Genomic DNA, 21,350 nt, shown 5'->3' with positions numbered 1-21,350 from the left:
GAGGCAGCAGCAACAACAGCAACAACAACAACAGCAACAGCAGCCAAAAAAGAAAAAAAAAGAAAAAAAAGAAGCAATATCGATTGCAATCACAGCTACCACGACATCAATGTGCCCATCAATTTCATACTAAACATGGACCCAGATCGTCCGCTATCGTCTGTCTACCTAGTAACTAATCCACTCTCTCTTCGCCCTCCCACGCTCCCGGCAGACCAGCAGCACCATATCACAGGATTCACAGCCCCCAGAGTAAACAAGGTCATTATTCAATTGACCATGCCTGCTAACCAGAGGGTCCCCGGTCCAACCCACGCCCACTCCCGATGCCGATATCAACCTACACCGTTCCTCTCTCAAGTGTTAAGAATGATGTGCTAACCCGTCGTCACCTCTCAAGAACCCACTAGAATTGAGTCGGGTTCACCCACAGCCGACCCCGTTTGGCTCGGCGGCATCTTGGACACTTACATCAGAGTTTCTCGACATCCTCGCGCAGCTGGACCAACGCCAGGATTTTCCGGGCATCTCCACGGCGCTCTCACTGCAACTATACTACTTACAGCTGGCCAATATATACTCGAATCTACAATTAGGGGCCATAGTGGTGTTACAGCGCTATTTGCAGGACGCACACCTAGCTGGTAATACAGCTGCACGCAAAGAGAGCCTGCGCATCAAGCTTATAGCGTAGATGATTAAGCATCGGCCCGAGCGGATAGAACGAATACTAGGCTTACCGGTTGAGTACCTCGGGTCTGAGCGGCGGGGTTCTAATGTCGGGCTGCTAAGCAGCTGGAAAGTTAATGCACTGGTGACAGCGGTGTTAGAGACACGTCAAGTGACAAAGCTACACATTATTAGTATAGCAGTGCTGAGAAAATATATCCGAAGAATACTGTCGCGGCATACAGAATGCTAGTAGCCGAGCCTTTCTAGGAAGCAGTTAAAGACGCCATTAAGCTTGCTGAGTACAGCTACCGAAAGGCACAAACTCAAAAACCTGACACCATATTTGCAAGAGAGATGGAGAAGGACAGGAGAGATGAACGAAATAGGGGTATACCAGTTTAGTCTAAAATTTCAGCTAGTAAATAGACCATCATTTTCCGCTCCCAAAGGCGGCTCGATATGCCACTCTCGACTAATTTCGGGGGCTGAGAGAAGGCGTGGGAGGGGCATTCTTGGCGAGGGTGTGCGCTTATTGTTGCCGTTGCATACGGGACTTGGTCGTCGACAAGGATTGTGTTGATGTTGGTTCATTGATACTTGATCAAGATGTTATTTTGTGATATTTGGTTCTGGGTAAGGTTGGGTTTAGGGTATGTCCTTGAGCAACCATTTATACACTTCGTTTAGCTGGTGACTATCTGATTGTACACATACACCAGTCATCTTTAGGTGTTCACATTGCCAAAACCTTGTAATCAAATACTTATAAAGCCTAGTTCCGATTTAGGTCACTGGTAAATAGACCAAATTGTTGAGTGATGTCAAAGTTGTTTGTACGACCTGTAGGCAAAATGCACCGAGCTGACCAAAAGCTACCATGTGCGTATGCGTCTGTTAACTCCTGCCACGCCGTCCCATGCAAGTTTTCTAATGACACAAGAAAATATACCCTCCCGTACACTCAGTGCAACCCGCTTTCCCCTGTCTCGGCCATGTACTTCTGGCACGTAACAAGGAACCTGACCTGTTCTCCCACTTCCTCAAGTCGCCCTAACACCTTGCGGTTGCCGTCAGCAAAACTCAAAATTGCATAGGGAATGTTGGTCTCCTTGCAGAATTCCCTTACGAGCACCTGTAACCGGCGGAGGTTGTGCCGGGGCACGCGCGGGAAGAGGTGGTGTACGGCCTGGAACTGCAGACCGCCGTGGATGAAATCGAGCCAGGCAGGGCAGTCCACGTCCATGGTGGTGCGGAGCTGGCGCTGTGGGAAAGACTCGGATTCGCCAAGGTCGGATGTTGACATGCCCCAATGGGACAGAGTAATCTGCACGTGAAGCGGCATGGTGACGAAGTGCGAGACGAGAACAAAAGCAACGCGGATAGTCCAGGTGGGGAGTGCGCGCCACAGCAAGCAGTATCCAAAGATGAACCAGAAACATATCATGAAGACGATTTCGGTAGGACGAATCCACCATGCCTTGCTGCCGCCCAGGGAAGAGGACTTGCGCGAGAGGACGTGCAACCATGAAAGGAGGTAGAGATTGAAGCGGGCAACACCCATAATGGGGTAATAGGTGTAGTGCTGGTAGGGCACGAGAAACTCGGCGGTGGCGTCCCAAAGGAAAACGAAGTTGTCGTAGTAGGACGACTTAATCGACTTGAAGAAGGAGGGACAGGTGGCAAAGATAGGGACATTCTGGATGTCTGGGTCGTGTTCAGGGTGATTGGTGATGAGATGGTGGACATTGTGGCTGCTCTTCCACCATCCCATCGACAGGCCGCAGCAGAAGTCAGCGACGAACAAGCCAATGAGGGTGTCGATCTTAAAGTTGTGGGTGATAGCGCCGTGTCCGGCATCATGGGCGGAGAACATGATTTGGTGCTATACGCAATAAGTTAGCGATGCATGCGACCAGGTGGGAAGAGGAAGAACAAACCCAAAACAGACCTAGAAAGACGGCCGAAGTCATGTACCAGCCGAAGTGGAGGGCCGTCATGGAGGCAACAAGCAGGGTGGTGTAGCGGGCCATCTCCTTGCCGTACTCGAGGTAGGGACAGTCGTAGAACCCCTCATCTTGAACTCGTTGGTGCAAGACGCGGTACTTGCGCACGATGTCTTGCTGCACAGCAGGGTCGACCGAGGGGTACTCCTTGATGCAGTCGTTAATTTCTTGCTGGATGGCCAATTCAGTGTACTCGTCGCGGGTGAGAGACGGAGTAGCAGCAATGTTAGTAGGGTGGTGGTTTGGCACAATCTTTGATGGTATACGTCGTCGAATGATGGCTTCGTCCTGGACCTTCTCAACAAGGCTGTCGACCGAGACAGTGGTGCAGTCGGAGGTGACCGATGTGCTGTCAGAGGGGCTGGAGCTGCGGTCGCCGCACGAGGAAGACGAGGAGGCTAAAGAGGATTCTTCGTCGTCGCAGTCGGAATTATCGGTACTGGTGTCTGTTGGGCGATAGACTCCCCCTCTTATTGGTGGTGTCATGTTGAGCCAGGGTCCATCGGGCTTCCGGGCTATCCGGTAGGCCTTCATAGTCTTCAACGTTGCGCCCGAGTGGTACCTGCATTCCCATAAATTGTCAGCTCTTCTCTTCTTGGAACGATAAGCAGTTTGTCTGGGCTAATTGGGCGAATGATAAGTTGGCTTCCCACTGCCATGATGCACACCAAACATTTAAGCTTAAAACTAACTTTAGTTCATTTGCTTTCCCTTTTCGGTATGGGGCCGACGACCATGGGTATGACTTCAACTTGGAAGGCACCAACCAGCGACGCAGCAACACCAGGCAAGGGGCAAAGACAGCCCAACTCCGACAAGAAAACCCGCCTGGATGATTTGGGATGATTTACACTTTGATTTCATCGGTCGCATCTCTTCCCACCATGTGCAGAATGGCCAGGCTGCCGCCGGGATGCGTCTTGAGCCACGAGTCCAGTCGTAGTACGTTGCCTTCGAAGATGACCAGCGTGTGTCCTTCTGCGATCATGCCCTCAATGGCCCGTCGCGTCATCTTACTGTCGCGATCCATGGCTGCGCAAAGGATCGGTTGGTCGGTCTGAAATGTTTTCTTTGTGAAACGGCGAGGAAGGGAGGTAGGAAAGTCGGAGACGGGAGCAAACGGTGATGCGGTGTTGTGACAGTCGGTAGCGAGCAGCGAGTTAGTGACTGCGCTCAATCGGCGAGCATTGCTGGTGACGGTGAGCGAGAGACGAGATGGAGATACCAGCTTGCTTTCCTCGAGACTCGTTCAAACAGAATCAATTGGATGGCGAACCTTTTTCCATACCCACGTGGAAAGGGGGCCGGCTTTTCAGGGAATCGACACAAAGGCCGGCCCAGCACACACCCAGGTCCCACCCAATGCACCATTCTGGTCTGCTCAACATGGCCCCCAACGAATCTCAAAGTCCTAATATGGCCACACATGGACCGGAACGCCGGCTGCCGCCAAGCTTGAACAAATCTCTTCCGTAGAAACAGGCGATGTTTCTCCCAATCTCGCTTGCTTGGCATTGTGGGCTACGCGGAACCCGCATAGGATGCGAGCTGAACCCGAGCTCGACCTCTTCCAATTCAAAATTCAGGGTCCTGCTAACCCGTAAATTCACCTTTCCCCGCCGTAAACATGCGTCAGTCTGCCTCCCGGACCCTGTCAAAAACCCCATAAATCTGGGCTATGGGAGGGTCTAAGCCCGTGTCCGGTCAATATTAGACGTGGCCAAAGGGTCTTCCAAGCTCTTGGGACAATGGAACTTCCAGCTCCTCTGCAAACTGCTGGCCATGCACCTCACCAGCCAAAGGACCTACAGCATTTCGCGAAACTCTCCGTTTCTCTTACGCCAGGATACAAAGGCTTTGGACTTTAACTGGGCTCGTCGTGGCCAGAAGAGAAATAGGAAACCGGCAATACAACGCTTATGGACGCCATACTCAAGGTAAACCCCTAAAGCACCAAGGGGGGCGAGATGGGCTGGGAAGCTTGATTGAAACGATTCAACGCACCAATAACAATCGATGGACTCGTCTCCGGCCCAATTGTCCATTGATTCTGGGGTTCGTTTTGGAACTAGTGCATGGTAGCTTCCAAATTTACATGGACCAAGGCTGACCAAGGTTCAATCTTGGGGCATTGTGACGGCGCATAACCACACACTTGTTAATCGAGTTCAACCGTTTTCAAGTTCTGGGCGCAGGCACACAGTTTGTCCCTGAATACTTTAGGCTCGGACCAGATCCGGGGCGCTCGGTATTTGACAGTCGGAACCGTCTCAGGTAATGGAACTTTGATTGTTGAATCACTTCGGTATTCGCATCTTGCACACCTATCCTGTATTAAAGATACGGACGCACTCTACATGTGAAAAGGCCGAAGCCAGTGGTTGTAGTTGTGCTTTTTCGGAGATTGGCTGGGCCGCTAGCCGCTTGCTCTGCGAGGTACGCACCAGAGAAGGAAACATAGGAGAAACGTTATTTGTCTTGGCAGCTGGCTTCAAGTTCTATGCACGAAGGATAGGAGGTTCAACTCGGCGCATGAGCCGCAGCAGCCACCTCCAGTGCGCCACGTCCGTCCCTGACACATAATTTCACAGTTTTGAACGCAAATCTCCCCGGCTGGCTCCGTGATATCAGACGCGGCCTAGCCCACAGATGGCGCGTTCCATAGGTCTTCTTGGGAGCATGACATGCCATAATTCGTGGGGCAACGAGTGGTTGCCGAGTCATTGGTGGCTTGGGGAGCAGGCTTTTTTAAGTGCATTACAAACACAGGGGTACAGCAGGTTGGAGCAATATCGAGCGAACACCTACCTGAATGAAGTGTGTCCACGTACGTAGTTGTCTCTTTCACTGATGGGCTCGCGATCCGACACATATCGAAGCAGGTGCTGAAAACAGAGTTCTGCGGCTTCGTCATCTTGTTAATTAAACGCAGTGTCTGCATTGCCCAGTGGGGTATATAAATATAATCATATAAATATACTTTCTGGGCAACCGACATATATCATCAATGATATTGTGTAGTCTAGCGTGGGTAATCGTGATTCTGGCCATCTATTATCTAATTTTATCACGTTATGTCGTTCTATCGTATTATACCCCTTCTCGACGTATGCAACATGTAACGAGGATACCACACGTCTCACAATATAATAGTCAGGTAGTGCAAAGGGTAGCTAGAAGTAGGCCAGTGTATGGGTGCGTATATTGCAAGACTGATTCTTGAAGAATCTAAACTAGGTGTGAGCGTCTCGAGTTCTCCTCTTAAGCTGGGCGGTTCCGGGGTTCTACCGGATCGGGGGGCGAATCCCTCCCGTCTCAGCTTGTCAGCTGAGACCGGCCCGCCACAACGGCTCTTTCCTTACACAACACTATTCATCACAAGTTTCACCTTGATGGGTCTCTAAGGGTGATTGCAGGTATATCTTGATATGTTGGCCTACGGGTAATTGAATACTTGGCCCCAGATGACAGATTGATCAGAAAACTCTTGCGGTACTTCTTGAACAAGTTTAGCGCTCTAGCTCTATTTGTGTTATATGTCGCCGGCGATTTTTTTGGTCGGTACTCCAAGACCGCATCAACCAAACGATGCTGATATTCTATAGAAGGATCTCGGAGTTGTAGTTCCAGCCAGATATGCCAGTATTTTACTCCTGACTTGCATACTTTCAACAAGCGCGCCATGGTTGTCTCTGCGAATAAGCGTGCTGTGCATTAATCGTTACATATTCATCAAGACTGTCCTCCATATCCTCCTGCCATTAGAAAGAACTTCAGTGGACTGCAATTCTTCTGTTTATCGAGGAGGACGGTTTATATATGAGCTTAATCACACGGTCGCGTAAAGGTCTATATAGGCTAAATACCGATACCGCGTTCGATACTATACTCATCGCTCTAGCGAACGCGTCGCTACTAAATCGCAGTCTATCGTCGGTATCGCCGAGCCTACTAAAGGCGTTAATAAGTATATTACTTAGTTAGTAAAGGTTGTCTTTTTTATAGCTATTTCCGTTTATCTATCTCCCGAAGTAGTATCCGGAGGGCCCGGTTTTTAACCTTTTTATAGATAATAGCTAGTAGGTCCCGGTGCGTTATATAAAGGTTCTCGTGGTTAATAATATCGTAGATTCATCGCGATCTTCTTCTGTTAATTTTCGTGGAGCGCCGCGCGGTTTTATAGGCGTCGGAGCGTTTAGTCGTCGAGCTTCTCGTATATAATGTCACGACCTGGGTTGCATCGCATTGGTAGAGACCTCGATTAGGTGCTATCGACGAAGATTCTACTCTAAGGAGCGAAGGAAAGAAGATGACAACTTAGGTTTGAGGGAGCGCGACTAAGTCATCCACGCTTGGCGGGGCTCCTACAAGGGTTATGATTGGCTTCCCATCTGACACTGCCACGGCAGGTGTTCCAGCTGTAAGTCACCTGGTTGTAGTGAGTCTGCGAGGGTTGACCTTCACATATAACAGGACTTGATCGTACCTAGCTTAATCTCGGGGTACTTCGTATAGATTCGATTCGGCAACTAGCCGAGGGACTGAATGTTACGAACCGTTGGCCCTTGTGAAGGTCAACCCTCGCAGACTCACTACAACCAGGTGACTTACAGCTGGAACACCTGCCATGGCAGTGCCAGATGGGAAACCAACCATAACCCCTGCAGGAGCCCCGCCAAGCGTGGACGACTTAGTCGCGCTCCCTCAAACCTAAGTTTGTGATCTTCTTTCCTTCGCTCCTTAGAGTAGAATCTTCGTCGATAGCACCTAATCGAGGTCTCTACCAATGCGATGCAACCCAGGTCGTGACAAAATCCGCGTTTTTATCGCCTCCGAAAGGCCCGGCCTACGCGCTATTTCATTAATTATAAATAGCTTCAACGCTTTATTGTTACTATTATTATTATTATTATTATTATTAAATACGCCGTAGGCTCGAAGCCCCCGGTACCTCTACCAGTATTCCCGTATGTCAAACCGTGCCCTAATGGCTGGACTAAATACATACGCTGCGTCGTCGGTTCGCCCTATTGGCGACTGCGTTGCGTTCACTACCATACTACGTTGGTTCTCAACCTACCAACAAAGTCCCCCCTGAGAAGATCCATGCTATCTGGGCCTTGAAGCTGTCCGACCCGTCCCTAGCAGCCACCTTACAATAGTCCCACTAACTACTGGTTCTCCTGTTGCCGTTGCGAGGTCTCTGCGAGAGTATAGTGGTCGTGGTGCGATAGCGGCCCGTAATCGTTCCCTCGGTCCTTCCAACAGCCCGCAAAAGAGGATTACGTGCTCTGCCGTCTCAGGGGCGTCGCCACAGCGGCATAGCGGCGAGTACACGCCAAAAGCCCCTGTCTTGAATAAGAAGGCTGCTAGTCCTATTTTTTCCGTCCCGATCTGGCACAGCGTAGACGCCTCCAGTCGGTTCAGGCCGAAATACTTGCCCCCTTTCGGTATCTGCATCGAAGGGCCCTCCGGTTCCTCAGCGATGGCGCGTCGCTGGCGATCGTGATGCTCTGCTCCGGTGAGCCATCTCTTCCTCCAGTGGCCGAGGAGGGCAGCGGGGACCTCCTTTTCCTCACTCATCCACTCGGAGCCCCGGGCCTCCTTCTCCATAGTGTACCCTGCCGGTCGGAGTAGCTGCGACGCCTGCTTCCTCTTCGCCGGCCTATCCTGCCGGAGTATATGTGACGCTTTAGCGCTCGCGCTGCGAAGCAGATTTCTCTTCCCGCTAAGCCGTAGCCGTTCTTCAAACTTAGCAGCCCGGGCACTAAGATAGAGGTCTAGTGGCGGGATTGCTGCTTCTGCTTCCAGGTGGCGAACCGGCGTCGCTTTGTGGGCGCCACAGACTACCCGGAGGCACTCGTTCTGTATCCCCATCAGGCTCTTAGCTGGCCCTGCCGGTTCCTCACTTATAGTATGCCACGCAGTCGCCCCGAAGGCGATCGCGCTACGGATAACCACCGTATATAACAGCCTCGCCCGTATAAGATCGCAGCCCCACGACATATTGACTAGCTTTGTCAGGGCTAGCTTTTGAGTTGCCATTTTTGTTTTAACACGCTCAACATGGGCGTGCCACGTCAGTTTGCGGTCGAACCAGACTCCTAGGAACCTTGCTGAGACTACCGGCGACACTGTGGCGTCCCCAAGGCGAATACTTTGCGGCAAGGGCTCTCGGGCCCTAGTAAAGTGCATTAGCTCACTCTTGTCAGGGGCGAACTCCATCCCGTGCCTCACTGCCCACCGCTGACACGTAGCCCATGCGCCCTCCAACTGGCGGCAGGTCGTGTCTGGATGGTAGCAAATTTATTACCACCCACTGTATCAGAACATCCGTGACTCCACTCAAGTACGGTGTAATGAACATTCATATATCTGACACGGCTACAACAAGTGTCACAAGCCCCGTAGGTCACCGGTAGTCCATATTCTCAACGCAAAATAGTCATAGTAGCAAACATTGCGTCTACGAGGCATACTTCTATAGTTAAGGTTAACCGCTGATCATTATCCAAGTCATGCATTGTTTTGTTCCGTCGACATCTTGATGCTAGAAGAAATCACGTGTACACCGAGAATAGTTGGCCATGGGACAGCAACTCAAGCCGTAGCTCAACATACTGGTTACACGATTGTAATTTTCTGTACTGCACAGCCCGCCTGTCCGAACTTGGCAACCAAAGTGTACCCACCGCCGGTCGTACTCGGACAATTTTATCTCAACTGCATCTATGGGCCGGTCGTCAGTACAGGTATGTAAGGGCAAAACTTTGTCTCGAGACTATGGTAGCAGATGATGATAGAATATACCACGAGCTTAGAGCCCTACGTGATGAAGCTGTGGTAACAAAATCTCGTCTCAGAAAGCGCCGAAATGGGGCCTTTCACATAACTCACGAACTTAATCGGCCTCACCTGTTGAGTAGGAGCTGATACCTACCGAAGAAATACAGGTACTTAAACACGTCACATGATCTCAACTGGAAGGTTGACAGATATGATTTCAGCTTGGCAGCCTCCATATATCCAGTGGACCTTCCCATCAAATACGGTCCGGCTGCTTCAGTATCGCCGACGAGTCCAGCCCCAGAAGCTCGCTCACTCGGTCCATGACTAGCATCGAGACCGTATCGCCGTGGAGACCCAGGTGAATATGGCTTCGCAGCCATCAGAAGCTGGTGGGTTGTCTACTGGCGCTGGCATTGGCGTTGGAGTCGGTGTTGCTGGACTTTCAGGAATCGCCATGGCGGTTGTCCTGGTCTGGCACAAGCGAACAAAACGAACGGCGGAAGGCGAAGGAAAACAGCCCGCCTGACGACGAATATCAGGTAATAGTTCGAGGTCATCTTGTGGAGTAGTAAGGGCCTGCTGGGGGCCATAGGTCTTCGCAATCTATCGAGATGGACGTAATGCCGAAGTAAGCGGTTAAGTTACCCGGAAGCACGCCTGCCCAACAGGTCACGCCGTAGCGGTTGCTTAGGCGGAAGCCATCGGTTAAGGTTTTGCGGCGGATGATGAACACAGACAGGGCAGAATTTCAATGGTATGGGTTGTGTCTGCTAGATTTAGGGAATTGCTTGTAACGGGCACATCTGGGAGTGCGGCCAAAATCGAAGTGGGGTTCTTTCGATATGGAGATATTGAGGGACGTGATACCGATTCACCTTACGTAAGTAAAGGTACTATCTGGGTATTCGCTCTGCTTACATAGGACGCATATGCAATGGCTGGCTGCCAATCAAACTTGATACACGGCCTCTTGACTGCCCAGCCCACCTCCGGTCATCAGTCTTTTGAGGAGTCAGACAGCTTCCATGAAATGTAACCTGCACATCCTTGATGTTGCGCCACAGGAGTGCAACTAAACCAGAGAAGGGAGACAAAAAATAAAAATAAAAACCAGCACTCTCAGATCTGGGATATCTGCGCTAGCAGGGATATAGTGGGGCGGACGTTATCCAACCCCATGTACTTGTACTTGCCCCGCGGCGCTCTATCGCGTTGGATGCCTGGCCGGAGGCTGACTGACGCAACCTCCCAGTGGAGTTGGGTTGAAGAACCGTAACCTTCTTCCACTTTAGACCATTGAGTACTCTGTCAGAACCTGGGTGACTTCTTCATGTCCCAATAGAGCCTCGACCATTCACTCAGAAATGGCAACGAAGCCCTTCCGCATCCTTTGCTTCGGCAACTCCCTGACGAGCGGACATCCGGTCGATCACCCGTATGCGCTGATGCTGAAGACGAGGCTCGAGAAAGCCTTCCCTACTCTCGATGTCCAGTGCACCATCAACGGCGTCCCCGGAGATCTAGTGACGAGGGGGACATTTATGGATCGCCTGGGGCGCGATTGGAAACGAGCAGAGAAGCCATTCGACTGGACAATTGTATTAGGCGGTACCAAGTGAGCATTTGCTGGTCATGTGACTTTGGCTCTTTCTTGGAAGACTAATAAAGTGCAGTGACATCGGCTGGGGATACCCGGCGGAAGAAGTCGCCCAGGCGCTGAAGAAGGCCTGGGACATTCCGCTATCTAGGGGCGGCAAGGTCTTGGCCTTAACCATCCCCGAGTGCAGAGCCAGCTCCGCCACTGTGAATGACCGCAGGAACAGCGTCAACAAGGCCATCAAGGCGTACAAGAGGAACAACTTGTAAGTCATGGATCAAAGCTTTCAAAGCAAGGGGGCTGATGCTGTGAAGCTATGCGTTTGATCTATTCGACGCACTGCCGTATCACTCGATGGAAGAAGCCGACCAGGACAAATATTGGGGCATGGATGGTTTGCATCTAACAGAGAGTGGTTACGATCTGATGGGGAGCAAAATTGCCAAATGTTTGGTTAAAATCATAAATCTCGAGGAGGCGCAAAGTACAGAGATCAGTAGTATCGTCACGGATGCGAGACAGCGGAGGATGATTGAGGATCTTATATTTGAAGAGGAGAGGGGGGACCCGAAGTTGTTAAGTCAAGGGTACATTGTTGTGAGGAAGAGCGATCTCGATTAATCACAAACACCATTATATCGATTTACGTTTTGGAGGGATGCCAACCTCATTGTCATGTAGTCATATTTCTAATGCCGGGTACCAAATCTCGTGCAATGCAATGGCGCCCTTGTGTTGTCTCTATGCTGCCTAAGCCATCAACGCCTATCCAGTTCGTAATGCCCAGCCGTCAGTTTGCTCATACCACCCAAGTTGGTCGCCACAAACGCCTGGAAATAATTAGCACAGAGGGAGACTGCGAGTCGGGATTAGTAAGAAAACATACCGGGTATTCTCTTTGCAGGGCGTTTGAGATATTCTCGACCTCCTCGGCCAATCCTTGGACGTTAACATCCCATCTTCGCATCTCCTTGCCCACAAGGACCTCAGCACGGCCACTTCCCTTCTCGCCAGACGCTTCGCCGCCCTCAAACCAGACGATTTGTTCAATCTGGTCGATTCTGCCCACCAATCGCCCCTGTTCAATCATCTTGGCTGTGGTATCCTCTGCCTTCTCGGCATCCAGACCAAGTAACGCGCCGAGTGCCTCGAAGCCGATGTTGCTGTATAATCGCGATGCGCCAAGTAGGTTGTGCTCCACAACTGCCTTTGCTAGGACCGTTGAACCGTCCGAGGTGGTGGCGAGCTGGTGCGGCGACAGTCCCTGCGCAAACTTCTCGACTTCGGCCGGGGCAAGCAGGCGGTCAAAGAACATCTTTTCCAGCATGCTGAATTCCTCCAGGCCCGCTGCTCGCTCATCCTTGAACAATCTGCCCAACGCGCGACTTCGCAGCGGGCCGGCCGGTGCCAGTATGGCGCACTTGATGGCCATGCTCAGTGTGTGCAGTCGTTCCTCCTCGGAGATAGCAGGCGAGAAGCTGATGTCGTGATAAGCTTGACTTGATGCTAAGAAGGCCCTCTTCGCATCTTGGATACGAGCTTGTGACAGCTTGAAGTGGAGGTTCAATGCTGGATCACTGACGGTGTAGATGACATTCTTGAGCTTGTTGAGGTAGGTTTCGGCAGTCGTCGTATCGTCCACTTCGAGGTAGTTTCGCACAATGCGCACCCAGATCTTGACCTTCTCTTCGTTTGTCACCTTGCGCTGCGATGAGTCCAGGGGAATCTCGGCCAGCACCTTGGCTGCCTCCAAATTGTCCTCATTGTTCTCGTGTGCGTCGGCAATGAGCTCTTGGATCGTCGTGCCTTGGTCGAGAAAGGTGGACTGCTGCGCGGCGAGGACGGCCAGTGTGTACTGGCCAACATCGATCCAGAGATCGGCGTTGCCAAAGTCTTTGAGAACAGCGATGAAGGTGGTGATAATTTGTCGGATCGCCACTATGCCCAAGGCGCTGTTGAAGACGGCATCCAAAATGGCCTTAAGGTCCGCGGCGACGGTTTGTGGTGCTGACAGTGATTTCAAGTTGGCGAGGAGGTCTTCAAACCCAGTGGCTTGATCAGATGCAGACTGGACTTGTGCAAGTGCTTCCGTGACCTTAGGGCCCGACATGCTCGCACGTCAGACTTTCGTATCAGTGGGCGCTGGAATATCCTGTCTATGTTTCATGCGTGGAGGGGACGGGACTCAGTTCGGCGTCAAAGTTGGGACCGAAGTTCACAAAATTGGAAGCTTTCAGTTCAAGCTTCTAAAGTTCCTAGCTTCAAGTATTATTACCTGAAGTAGGCAGGTTAGGGTAGCTTGAATCAATGCGGGGTTCAAATTAGTTTGGTGGGGTGCTGTGGCTGCCTATTGCAATGACCATTAGGGACAATGTTGGAAACTGTGACTCTAATTACAACTGTAAAGAATAGACTCCCATGGCGTCCACAACCCGAAGAGCTCGGCTCACAGTTGCTAAAGTGCACATTTTGCCTGTTCCGACCGAGGCCAGTATAATCATCCAAATACACATTTTCTTTTGCCGACTACCAAAGTTCATGACCGGTCGGATATGACGGCTTCTCGGAGCATTTATCAACGCATTGACACAGTAGAAACACGACCTCCTACCTCCCGGTGAGCTTTTACCATCTCGAGTTTCCAACAAACGATTTCACAGGACAGTTCGGATCGATTGAATCTCCACTCGCATCACATCAAGGAGGCAAAATTCCTGCAATCGGGCCGCATGGGCTGTTTCGATTTCTCATTTTTAATCAAGTGGATTGTGGTGGATAGTAACGGCAGATCGTCAGTCCCTCGGGTGGCCCCGAATGAGGCTCTTCTTAGTGGGACTCGCGCTTCAAACAACTTGATTCATGACATGAGGAGCCATTGCCGTATGCAGACGTGCTTGCTCATGTTTGCATTATTCTGATTCGTCAAGAGTTCGCATGACAGCGCCCTTGTCGTCAGCTGATATCCTTTGCCCACAGGGTTTATCCTGCTTGCGTGAAGTACTCTGCTGTACTAAACCTAAAGGATTCCGCTGGCCTACGAGCCTCGGATGTGCAGAGCCTGGCTCAACTATTTGGACTGGTCCACCAAGACGAAACTGTCTAGCTGCCGCATCTGGAAACATGCGATGCTACTAGCTTTGGAACCTCAAATGGCACCCAATGATGCATTCTTGCGATGTTGCGGCAAGTTCTCTCAGTGTACCTTCATATCTACGAAAAGTTAAGCACTTCCTCAAATTCGGGGGGTTGGCGCAGTTAGCCCAACTCACTGACTTCAGGATCATGTTAAATGCAAATCCAATTTTCGATATATGCCAATATTACTGCAGCACATATTGCCGTGACGGACTCGAACATTGACCGGAGAAGGAGGGCGCAGGGAAGTAAAAATTCAATCCCTGCCAAAGGGTGATTTGGGTATGTTTTCGACAACATCACTTGAATTCTAGCTAACAGCATCTATAAGCTATCACCTACCTGCATGCACAGGATCCAGGTGAGGCTAGTCATGGGCTTTGGTGTCGAGTTCCATAAAGAAGATCACACACATCTTCATAATCTTTGATGCAATAGTTCTGGCAGAGTCCCTAGCCCTAGAATTTACGTTCCAGTGGAGATATCTCAAGGCTCATTGAACCAAAGTCAGAAACAAAGGTTGCCTCATCGCTGGGTTCCATGTCATTCATAATGGTCAACACGAGTGTGGCTTCATCCGCAAATGCCTGCCGCATATCAACAACACAGTCTTTACGCATGGGACGAGAGGTTGGCCACGAAACAAAGCTGTCAAGGGATGAGACCCCGAGGTGCTGCCTGTTATCTCATACGGTGGACTTCTCAGGCACCGCTTCTAAAGTCCCTTAATTGACCTTGCGGGAGTTGACCTTGAGGAGGTGCTGGTTATAGCGCTGTTGGACCAAGAAACCGTCCATGCCAAAGCAATTTGCAGTGATACCGTATCCTGCTTCGGCTTTGATAGCCCTATGAGTGTCAGGATTGTGATTTCATGGTCATTCACTAGACTCAGTATCGTCAAGCATCGCAAGTAGACCCCGTGATTCCTGGGTACAAAAAGCTCGACGTCCCCGAGAGAAATTGTTTCGTTTCCCAGGATCGACATCGACATTATCACAACCAATAATCACTAGCATTCTTCTACTGCGGTTGATCTGTTTCTTATTTTTAATTATCTTCTTGGCCGCTCACCTACCATATAATCTTCCGAGTTCCGAAATCACCTACACTCAGCCTCAACCAACATCATAATGTTCTCCAAGGTTCTCCTCCTCACACTAGAGTCATCTCCTCTGGTGCCTCCATGGCAAGATCGCGGTCGTTACTGGAGATCAGGGCGGCAATGGCACTGCCCTTTGGATGATGGGAGCCATCGTTCCAGGCCCTGGTGTAACGAAACCTCTAATAGTCTAGCTGCGTAAACCACTAAAGAGTCTGTAAGGGTTTGTGCTAGTAAGTAAGTCCTGCTGTGGAGTCCTCGAGCAATAATATCGGGGTCTGACGTATGGAGTATAGGGCTCTGGGTAACTGAAGTATTCAAGTAGGGTAACTGGGAATAGAGTCGTCAAGGCAGTTTGCCTCACCAATGGGTTAGATTGATGCTTAGATTGATCACTGAAGTAGAGACTGTCTATCTATGAAATGCCTGGGAGTCCTGTCCCTTATATACCCGTCTCTCCTTCACTGATCCCCACTTGATTGATTGATTGATTGATTGAAATTTAACGTCTCATCACGTGAGACGTGCCGGGCGCAGTGCCGGCATGGTCTATGCTAGTCGAATCTATGTTACAGGGGACTGTCTTCATCTAACATTCCTGTTCAGTGCGATATCCCCACTTGGATATGTTGGTTGTCCAACATATCCAACATATCCACCCCTGTAGGTCACGTGACATATCGGTCCTTTCCTTCCTCCGATGCGGGGTCCCGTGTTCCTAGTGTCTGTATCCACCTGGCCTGCCAACAGGCCTGTAATGTTGGTTCAGGGCTGTCAGAGAACAGAATGCCATAGGCACCGGTGGGTGTCAGGACACTGAACGCAAGACACCGGTGGGGCGCCGGAGGGGTGTTTCGTACAAAAGACTCCCGAGTCATGATTACAATCTATGTGAAGCTTTGGGATGACGAGAGTCAAGATCCTCGGCATCGCCGACCCTGCTGTTATGCCGGGTCCAAGCGGCGGCCTAGCTATCTATATAAGGACCATCTCGAAGTAGGATAGGGAAGGAGTAGAGATCAATGCATCACCGTGGGCACCCCTACCTGAGACCGCCAGTGACCACCCGGTACTACGTAGGAGGGACGCCCGTTACTCCCCATCACTCTGTACTATTGCCTTCGGCCTAGCCGTACCCTGACAAGGGCCAACGGTTCGTAACAAGATAGCTCTCCGGAGTAGTATAATACGACTACTAGCGCCATACTATCGCTAAGGAGCCGGAGGGCCTTTCGATACGAATACCGAAATAGGGCAAGTATTTAGGCCTAAACCGACTAAAAGCGTCTACCCTATACTAAATTAGGACCGGAAAATAGGACTATTAGCCTTCTTATTTAAAATAGGAGTTTTCAGCGTATACTCGCCGCTATATCACTATAGAGAGGCCCCCGAAATAGTAGAGCACGTAATCCTCTTTTATGTAACGGATGCAGTACAATGTAACGAGCCTGTTGTACTACCCTGATGTATCTATCATACTATGCAGAGGGAAGGTATAACGAGGATACCACACGTCTCACAATATAATAGTCAGGTAGTGCAAAGGGTAGCTAGAAGTAGGCCAGTGTATGGGTGCGTATATTGCAAGACTGATTCTTGAAGAATCCAAACTAGGTGTGAGCGTCTCGAGTTCTCCTCTTAAGCTGGGCGGTTCCGGGGTTCTACCGGATCGGGGCGAATCCCTCCCGACTCAGCTTGTCAGCTGAGACCGGCCCGCCACAACGGCTCTTTCCTTACAGAAGGAGGAAGGAGGAAGGGAAGGAATGGCGGTGAGGTAGGGTAGCGCTGATTTGTATACTCTTAGGTAGTGGGGCGTTTGATCTGTGCTCCCCAGAGCCAGATTCCTGCGCACAGGCCAAGCCTGTCACATTTTACGGCCTATTAGAAGGATCGAGAGAGCACTTATAGGCTATTATCGTACTATAGCCGCTATATACCCGTAGAGACTTATCGATAGCGATAGGGGAACTAATAGTTAGTAGGACTATTATAAAATAGCTACTTAAGACCGGTCGGGTAGCGCTTAGGCCCGGATTGTCAGGGTCGTGTATGGGGGTACCAGTAGTTTATTGTTGTAGCACGAAGAATGGAACATCAGCCAGCTCGTGCAGTACCAATATACATGCGGTGCACGGGCTTAGTCCCGTGACATGGATAATATCGATCTTCTTAAAGAAGATTTTATTAGTAGGGTGAGGACTAATATAATATTATAGTAGACCTCTAGTCGCTAATAGAGCGAATATTGTCACGCCGTGCTAGGGGTTGCAATCCTTGCCACTACGCCACCTTACCAGATGTCTTCACCAAAAGAGACCAATACCAAAGTCCCTGACTTTAGTATCTACAACCACTTATCAATCTGTTCAGACCAGTGTAGGTCAATCACGTGACAACCGTTACAAATATACGTAGTAGCGTATATATTTAGTCTACCTATTAGGGTACAGTTTAATATACGGGAGTACTTATAGAGGTACCGGGGGCTTCGAGCCTATAGCGTATTTAATAATAATAATAAAATAATATTAAATACGCCGTAGGTGTTAACCCTCGGTACCTCTACAAGTACTCCCTTAAGGGGCTATAGATGATATAGCGGGCCCTTAAGCCGCGTCGGGCGGTTATACAGGTAAACTTGTAGCCAAATGACTACTAAACCTCCTGTCCCTCCCTAAGTCTGTGCTACAACCCCTGCCTGAACTACCGATAAGTGTGGTAATGTGGCACTTAAATTCGTCCTCAGGGGTGGGATGCTGCTGATGTGCAGAAGATGCTCGACTATTTTTTTGTCGCGACAAGTCGTAGTATCTGCTAATTGGGGTTCTCGTCGAGCGTATACATCTCAACCATACGCTCAAGTGGATAGACCGTAACGTGGTCAGACGCTCGCAAGAATCGCGGCGAGAGGGCGTGCTGCGCGCCTTCTATCGTGAGGGGACGGGTTCGCCGACGAGCGTTATCGGAAAGGCGAGGTCCGATAAGGGGTCGGATTAACGATTCGAATTCTGGACCGGCTGTCGAGTTATATTCCGCCGACGTAGTGCTTGACGGTCGACTGGCTAGGATGCTCGTAATCCTAAACTGCACCAATCTCCCTATTATCGCTAGGTAGGCGAAGTCAACAAGGTGGGCAGCGCGCCGTAAGGGTTGACTAAACCCCCTTGTGTGTCAGCTGCGGGATTCGAACCCGCGACTCGTCACCGACCCAAGTGGGCGAGGCTCAAATCGGGACTTATCTACCAGCGAAGTGACCAACTACACCAGCCGACAATAATAATAAATAAGGAAATAAGCGGCTAGAGTAGTAGAAACTATTATTACTATTTTAGAGTATTTTACTTATATAATTAGCGATATTAGTCTAATAAGGACTAAAGATATAACTTAAGTACTCTATAAGTGTCACAAGAGGAGGACCAAGCCCCTAGGCCAATAGACCAAAAGACCTAAAAATGTCAGTGTTACTGACATTTGGTCCCACTAACTGCTATATACAGCACTATATGGCTCCGTAATCGCCAGCGCTGTGACAATAAGTCTTAAAGAAAACCATACAATTATCATGAAATATGACCGTAACATAGCCCACGTGTCCTTGCTAGAAATTTAATAGCCTGTATTGAAATATTTATATACTTAGTTTCACACTAGCCTTGAAGGGATATTAAAGGGAGTGCAGTGCTACTTATATTACCTGGGACGCAATTATTACCTCCCAAGCTGAACGCCCTATGAACTACAAAATACGTAACGCAAAGACAATTATTTGGTGAGATACTTGATGTGCATTAGAAATATTAACTCAAAGGAAACCCATTCGTAAAGTTCTCTCAGCAAGACTCTTGATATCGGCATTGGTCATACTAATGCGACACCTATATTCAGCCTCGCAGGATAACGTATCTTGATACCAAAATCTAACGACTTTGCAATATATAACACACTCCTAAAATCCTTCAAGCCATGGTTTCATCGAAGGTGTCCACGATAGCGTCATGCTTTATCGAGCTCCAGATCTCATCGATGCCCTGGACAGTCTCAGGCTTCAGCAGACCCCTTTTCAACCCCCCACGGACGACACGATCTGTTCAATCTTACTAGCACCCAGGATGTCATCTCCTTGTTCTGGCTTCAACGAGGAGTGACAGTACACCCACCGGTAGGCTAGCTCAGCCTTCGACACCCCCTCATCCTTGGCAAGCGCCTCCCACTTGTCCAGAGCAGCTAACATGGACGGCTTCACGTATAAGCCGCGGTACATCTCTTTCAAGCTGTCACTCGTACCAGCAGCAAATCGCCCAGCTTCCGTACCCTCTTCAAGCGCCTTGCGTGACTTGATCAAGAAGTCGCCGGCGATCGGTGAGTAGGCATAGAACGCAATGCCCCGTTCCCGCAGCAAGGGAAATAGCGTCGTATCGATGTTGCGCGACACAGCGTTATAGTTACCTTGGTAGACGGTGGGTAGGACGTATCCCTTACTGGTGCAGTAGTCGTGCAGCTCCCTCACCTCGTCGGGCGAGAAGTTGGACACGCCAAACCGCTTGAAAACACCTTTCTCAAACAGCTCGTGGACAGTGGACACGCACTCGTCGTACTGCAAACTGCGGTCTGGGCCGTGGATGTGGAAGATGTCGACTTGGTCCACTCTGAGCTTCTGTAGGCTTTCCTTGGTCGTCTTGAGCATGTCGTCGCGCGTTAGTGCGACCCCCTTCTTCCAGCCACCGTAATTCTTGGTTGAGACGGCGAAGCCCATAGCCGCAGCGCCGGCTTCGCCCAGGTCGGTTTCGTTGGTGCCGTACATTTGCGCCGTGTCAATCTCCTTGATGCCTTGTGCGTTGATCACGTTTAGGGCCGGCTTAAGGGCCTCTGGGCCTTGGAAGCTAAGAGTGTCAATGGAAAGTCTTAGGTTCGACATGTTGGCTTAATAAGGAGGTGCCGCGTCAAGTAATTTGGTGAGGTGAATTGCGGTTAGGATGATGATGTAGTTTCTCTATTTCGTGGATCGAGACTAGTCGCGGTCTTTTGCTTTTCTGTGCAGTGTTAAACGTCTGAAATGACCTCTTAACGTTGAAAATTCGGCTGATTCTGGCTCTGCTTTTGTTGTTCCTGCGCTTTGGGGTAGAATCTATATGTAGATGGGGATACGGCAGTTGAGAGAAAAGTCGTATTCACCTATGCAGAAGATTGTTGACCCCCATGATGATTCACACCCCTTTACAAGTCCCTCTCGTTCTACACCCGCGAAATCCAACATTTCAATGGTTTCCCGGCTTGCCGTAACTGTGAATGTAATTGTTGTACAGGTTGTCATCATTGCCTCGACTAAGCGGCAATTACTAATCTAATAGTTGAATCATGTTACAGTCAAGGAACCTTGGACCGTGAGAGCAAGCGACGGGTTTGGTGGGCATTACGTTTAAGCTGTGCCATATGAGTTTAAGTGTCGAGGCGGAAGAAGCCCCGTACAGGTTGATGTTGATTGATAATCTGGCCAGGAAACTCACTTCCGCTGTTCACTTTCAATGGTACCACCTGGGCAGCAAACGTTTTTCGTCCTACAGGTCAGTGCTTGCTTGTATATTTTCTACTTTGCACAGGCAGTGATGCGGCTGTGTCTCTGCACTACATAACGCCAATCCTACCATGCGAGTCAGCGCAAATTCAATTGCGAAGCTGCTAGAGATCACTTTACAAACCATGCCCGCCCCATCTGGTTACGGTCTGCCGCCAAGATTGAGCATGGCCCTATGCATATGACGGGCATCTTAATGGTGCGCTTCTTGCTGTGTGCTTCGATGTCATTCCTGCGCTGAAATCCATCTCACCACTTGGCCTGTCCTTGCCTGACTATACATAACTCCTATTGCCGTCATGTCGCCGCACACAAGTACGTTGTTGTGGGGAAAATGCCATTTGCTATGCTTACGATTTTCCAATATACAGAATGCTCCATTCCCGAACCATTCATACTAACTATGCTAAACAAGTGCCTGGTTCCCAATTCAACCGCCCGAGCGCCATACCCGCTCGCCTTTTAACCCAACCGCCC

General features: G+C 50.1%; 5 protein-coding genes and 1 non-coding gene across 6 annotated transcripts; 1 reads left to right on the top strand and 5 right to left on the bottom strand.

Moving 5' to 3' along the window:
• Nucleotides 1-1,633: 1,633 nt before the first annotated feature.
• On the bottom strand, nt 1,634-3,209 carry BCR38DRAFT_346127 (fatty acid desaturase-domain-containing protein; the record flags this gene model as incomplete). Its single annotated transcript, XM_040856235.1, has 2 exons — nt 1,634-2,554; nt 2,610-3,209. 2 exons carry the CDS (start codon nt 3,207-3,209, stop codon nt 1,634-1,636), a joined length of 1,521 nt encoding a protein of 506 aa, XP_040714323.1.
• A 313-nt stretch (nt 3,210-3,522) lies between these two features.
• On the bottom strand, nt 3,523-3,705 carry BCR38DRAFT_346152 (uncharacterized protein; the record flags this gene model as incomplete). The annotated part of the gene is made up of 1 exon (XM_040856238.1): nt 3,523-3,705. The coding sequence occupies one exon, from the start codon at nt 3,703-3,705 to the stop codon at nt 3,523-3,525; it is 183 nt and encodes a 60-aa protein (XP_040714322.1).
• Nucleotides 3,706-10,493: 6,788 nt separating this feature from the next.
• BCR38DRAFT_240890 (SGNH hydrolase-type esterase domain-containing protein) lies at nt 10,494-11,771 on the top strand. Its single transcript, XM_040854386.1, has 3 exons — nt 10,494-11,079; nt 11,138-11,326; nt 11,376-11,771. Exons 1-3 carry the CDS (start codon nt 10,829-10,831, stop codon nt 11,680-11,682), a joined length of 747 nt encoding a protein of 248 aa, XP_040714321.1. The 5' UTR covers nt 10,494-10,828; the 3' UTR covers nt 11,683-11,771.
• Nucleotides 11,772-11,819: 48 nt separating this feature from the next.
• Nucleotides 11,820-13,171, bottom strand: BCR38DRAFT_458977 (COP9 signalosome complex subunit 4; the record flags this gene model as incomplete). The annotated part of the gene is made up of 2 exons (XM_040862233.1): nt 11,820-11,891; nt 11,948-13,171. 2 exons carry the CDS (start codon nt 13,169-13,171, stop codon nt 11,820-11,822), a joined length of 1,296 nt encoding a protein of 431 aa, XP_040714320.1.
• A 5,296-nt stretch (nt 13,172-18,467) lies between these two features.
• Nucleotides 18,468-18,570, bottom strand: BCR38DRAFT_t218. Its single transcript has one exon. It is a non-coding gene; the product is annotated as a tRNA-Thr (tRNA).
• Nucleotides 18,571-19,175: 605 nt separating this feature from the next.
• Nucleotides 19,176-20,828, bottom strand: BCR38DRAFT_438801 (NADP-dependent oxidoreductase domain-containing protein). Its single transcript, XM_040860593.1, has 2 exons — nt 20,474-20,828; nt 19,176-20,181 (listed from the first exon to the last, which is right to left on the bottom strand). Exons 1-2 carry the CDS (start codon nt 20,497-20,499, stop codon nt 19,362-19,364), a joined length of 846 nt encoding a protein of 281 aa, XP_040714319.1. The 5' UTR covers nt 20,500-20,828; the 3' UTR covers nt 19,176-19,361.
• Nucleotides 20,829-21,350: the final 522 nt, after the last annotated feature.

This window comes from Pseudomassariella vexata (genome assembly GCF_002105095.1).
Source record: "Pseudomassariella vexata strain CBS 129021 chromosome Unknown BCR38scaffold_9, whole genome shotgun sequence".
Taxonomy (NCBI): Eukaryota; Fungi; Ascomycota; class Sordariomycetes; order Amphisphaeriales; family Pseudomassariaceae; genus Pseudomassariella; species Pseudomassariella vexata.
Note: the sequence above shows the minus strand (reverse complement) of the source record. Positions and strands in the feature narration are given on the sequence as shown.

What these genes read in the sequence shown, in the direction of transcription:
- BCR38DRAFT_240890 (XM_040854386.1), top strand. Translation starts at nt 10,829, where the DNA reads ATGGCAACGAAGCCCTTCCGCATCCTTTGCTTCGGCAACTCCCTGACG. An exon ending in ATTGTATTAGGCGGTACCAA is followed by an intron (nt 11,080 to 11,137) that starts GTGAGCATTTGC and finishes AATAAAGTGCAG; the next exon opens with TGACATCGGCTGGGGATACC. An exon ending in GCGTACAAGAGGAACAACTT is followed by an intron (nt 11,327 to 11,375) that starts GTAAGTCATGGA and finishes GATGCTGTGAAG; the next exon opens with CTATGCGTTTGATCTATTCG.
- BCR38DRAFT_438801 (XM_040860593.1), bottom strand. Translation starts at nt 20,499, where the DNA reads ATGGGGGTCAACAATCTTCTGCATAG. An exon ending in GTCAACAATCTTCTGCATAG is followed by an intron (nt 20,182 to 20,473) that starts GTGAATACGACT and finishes TGACACTCTTAG; the next exon opens with CTTCCAAGGCCCAGAGGCCC.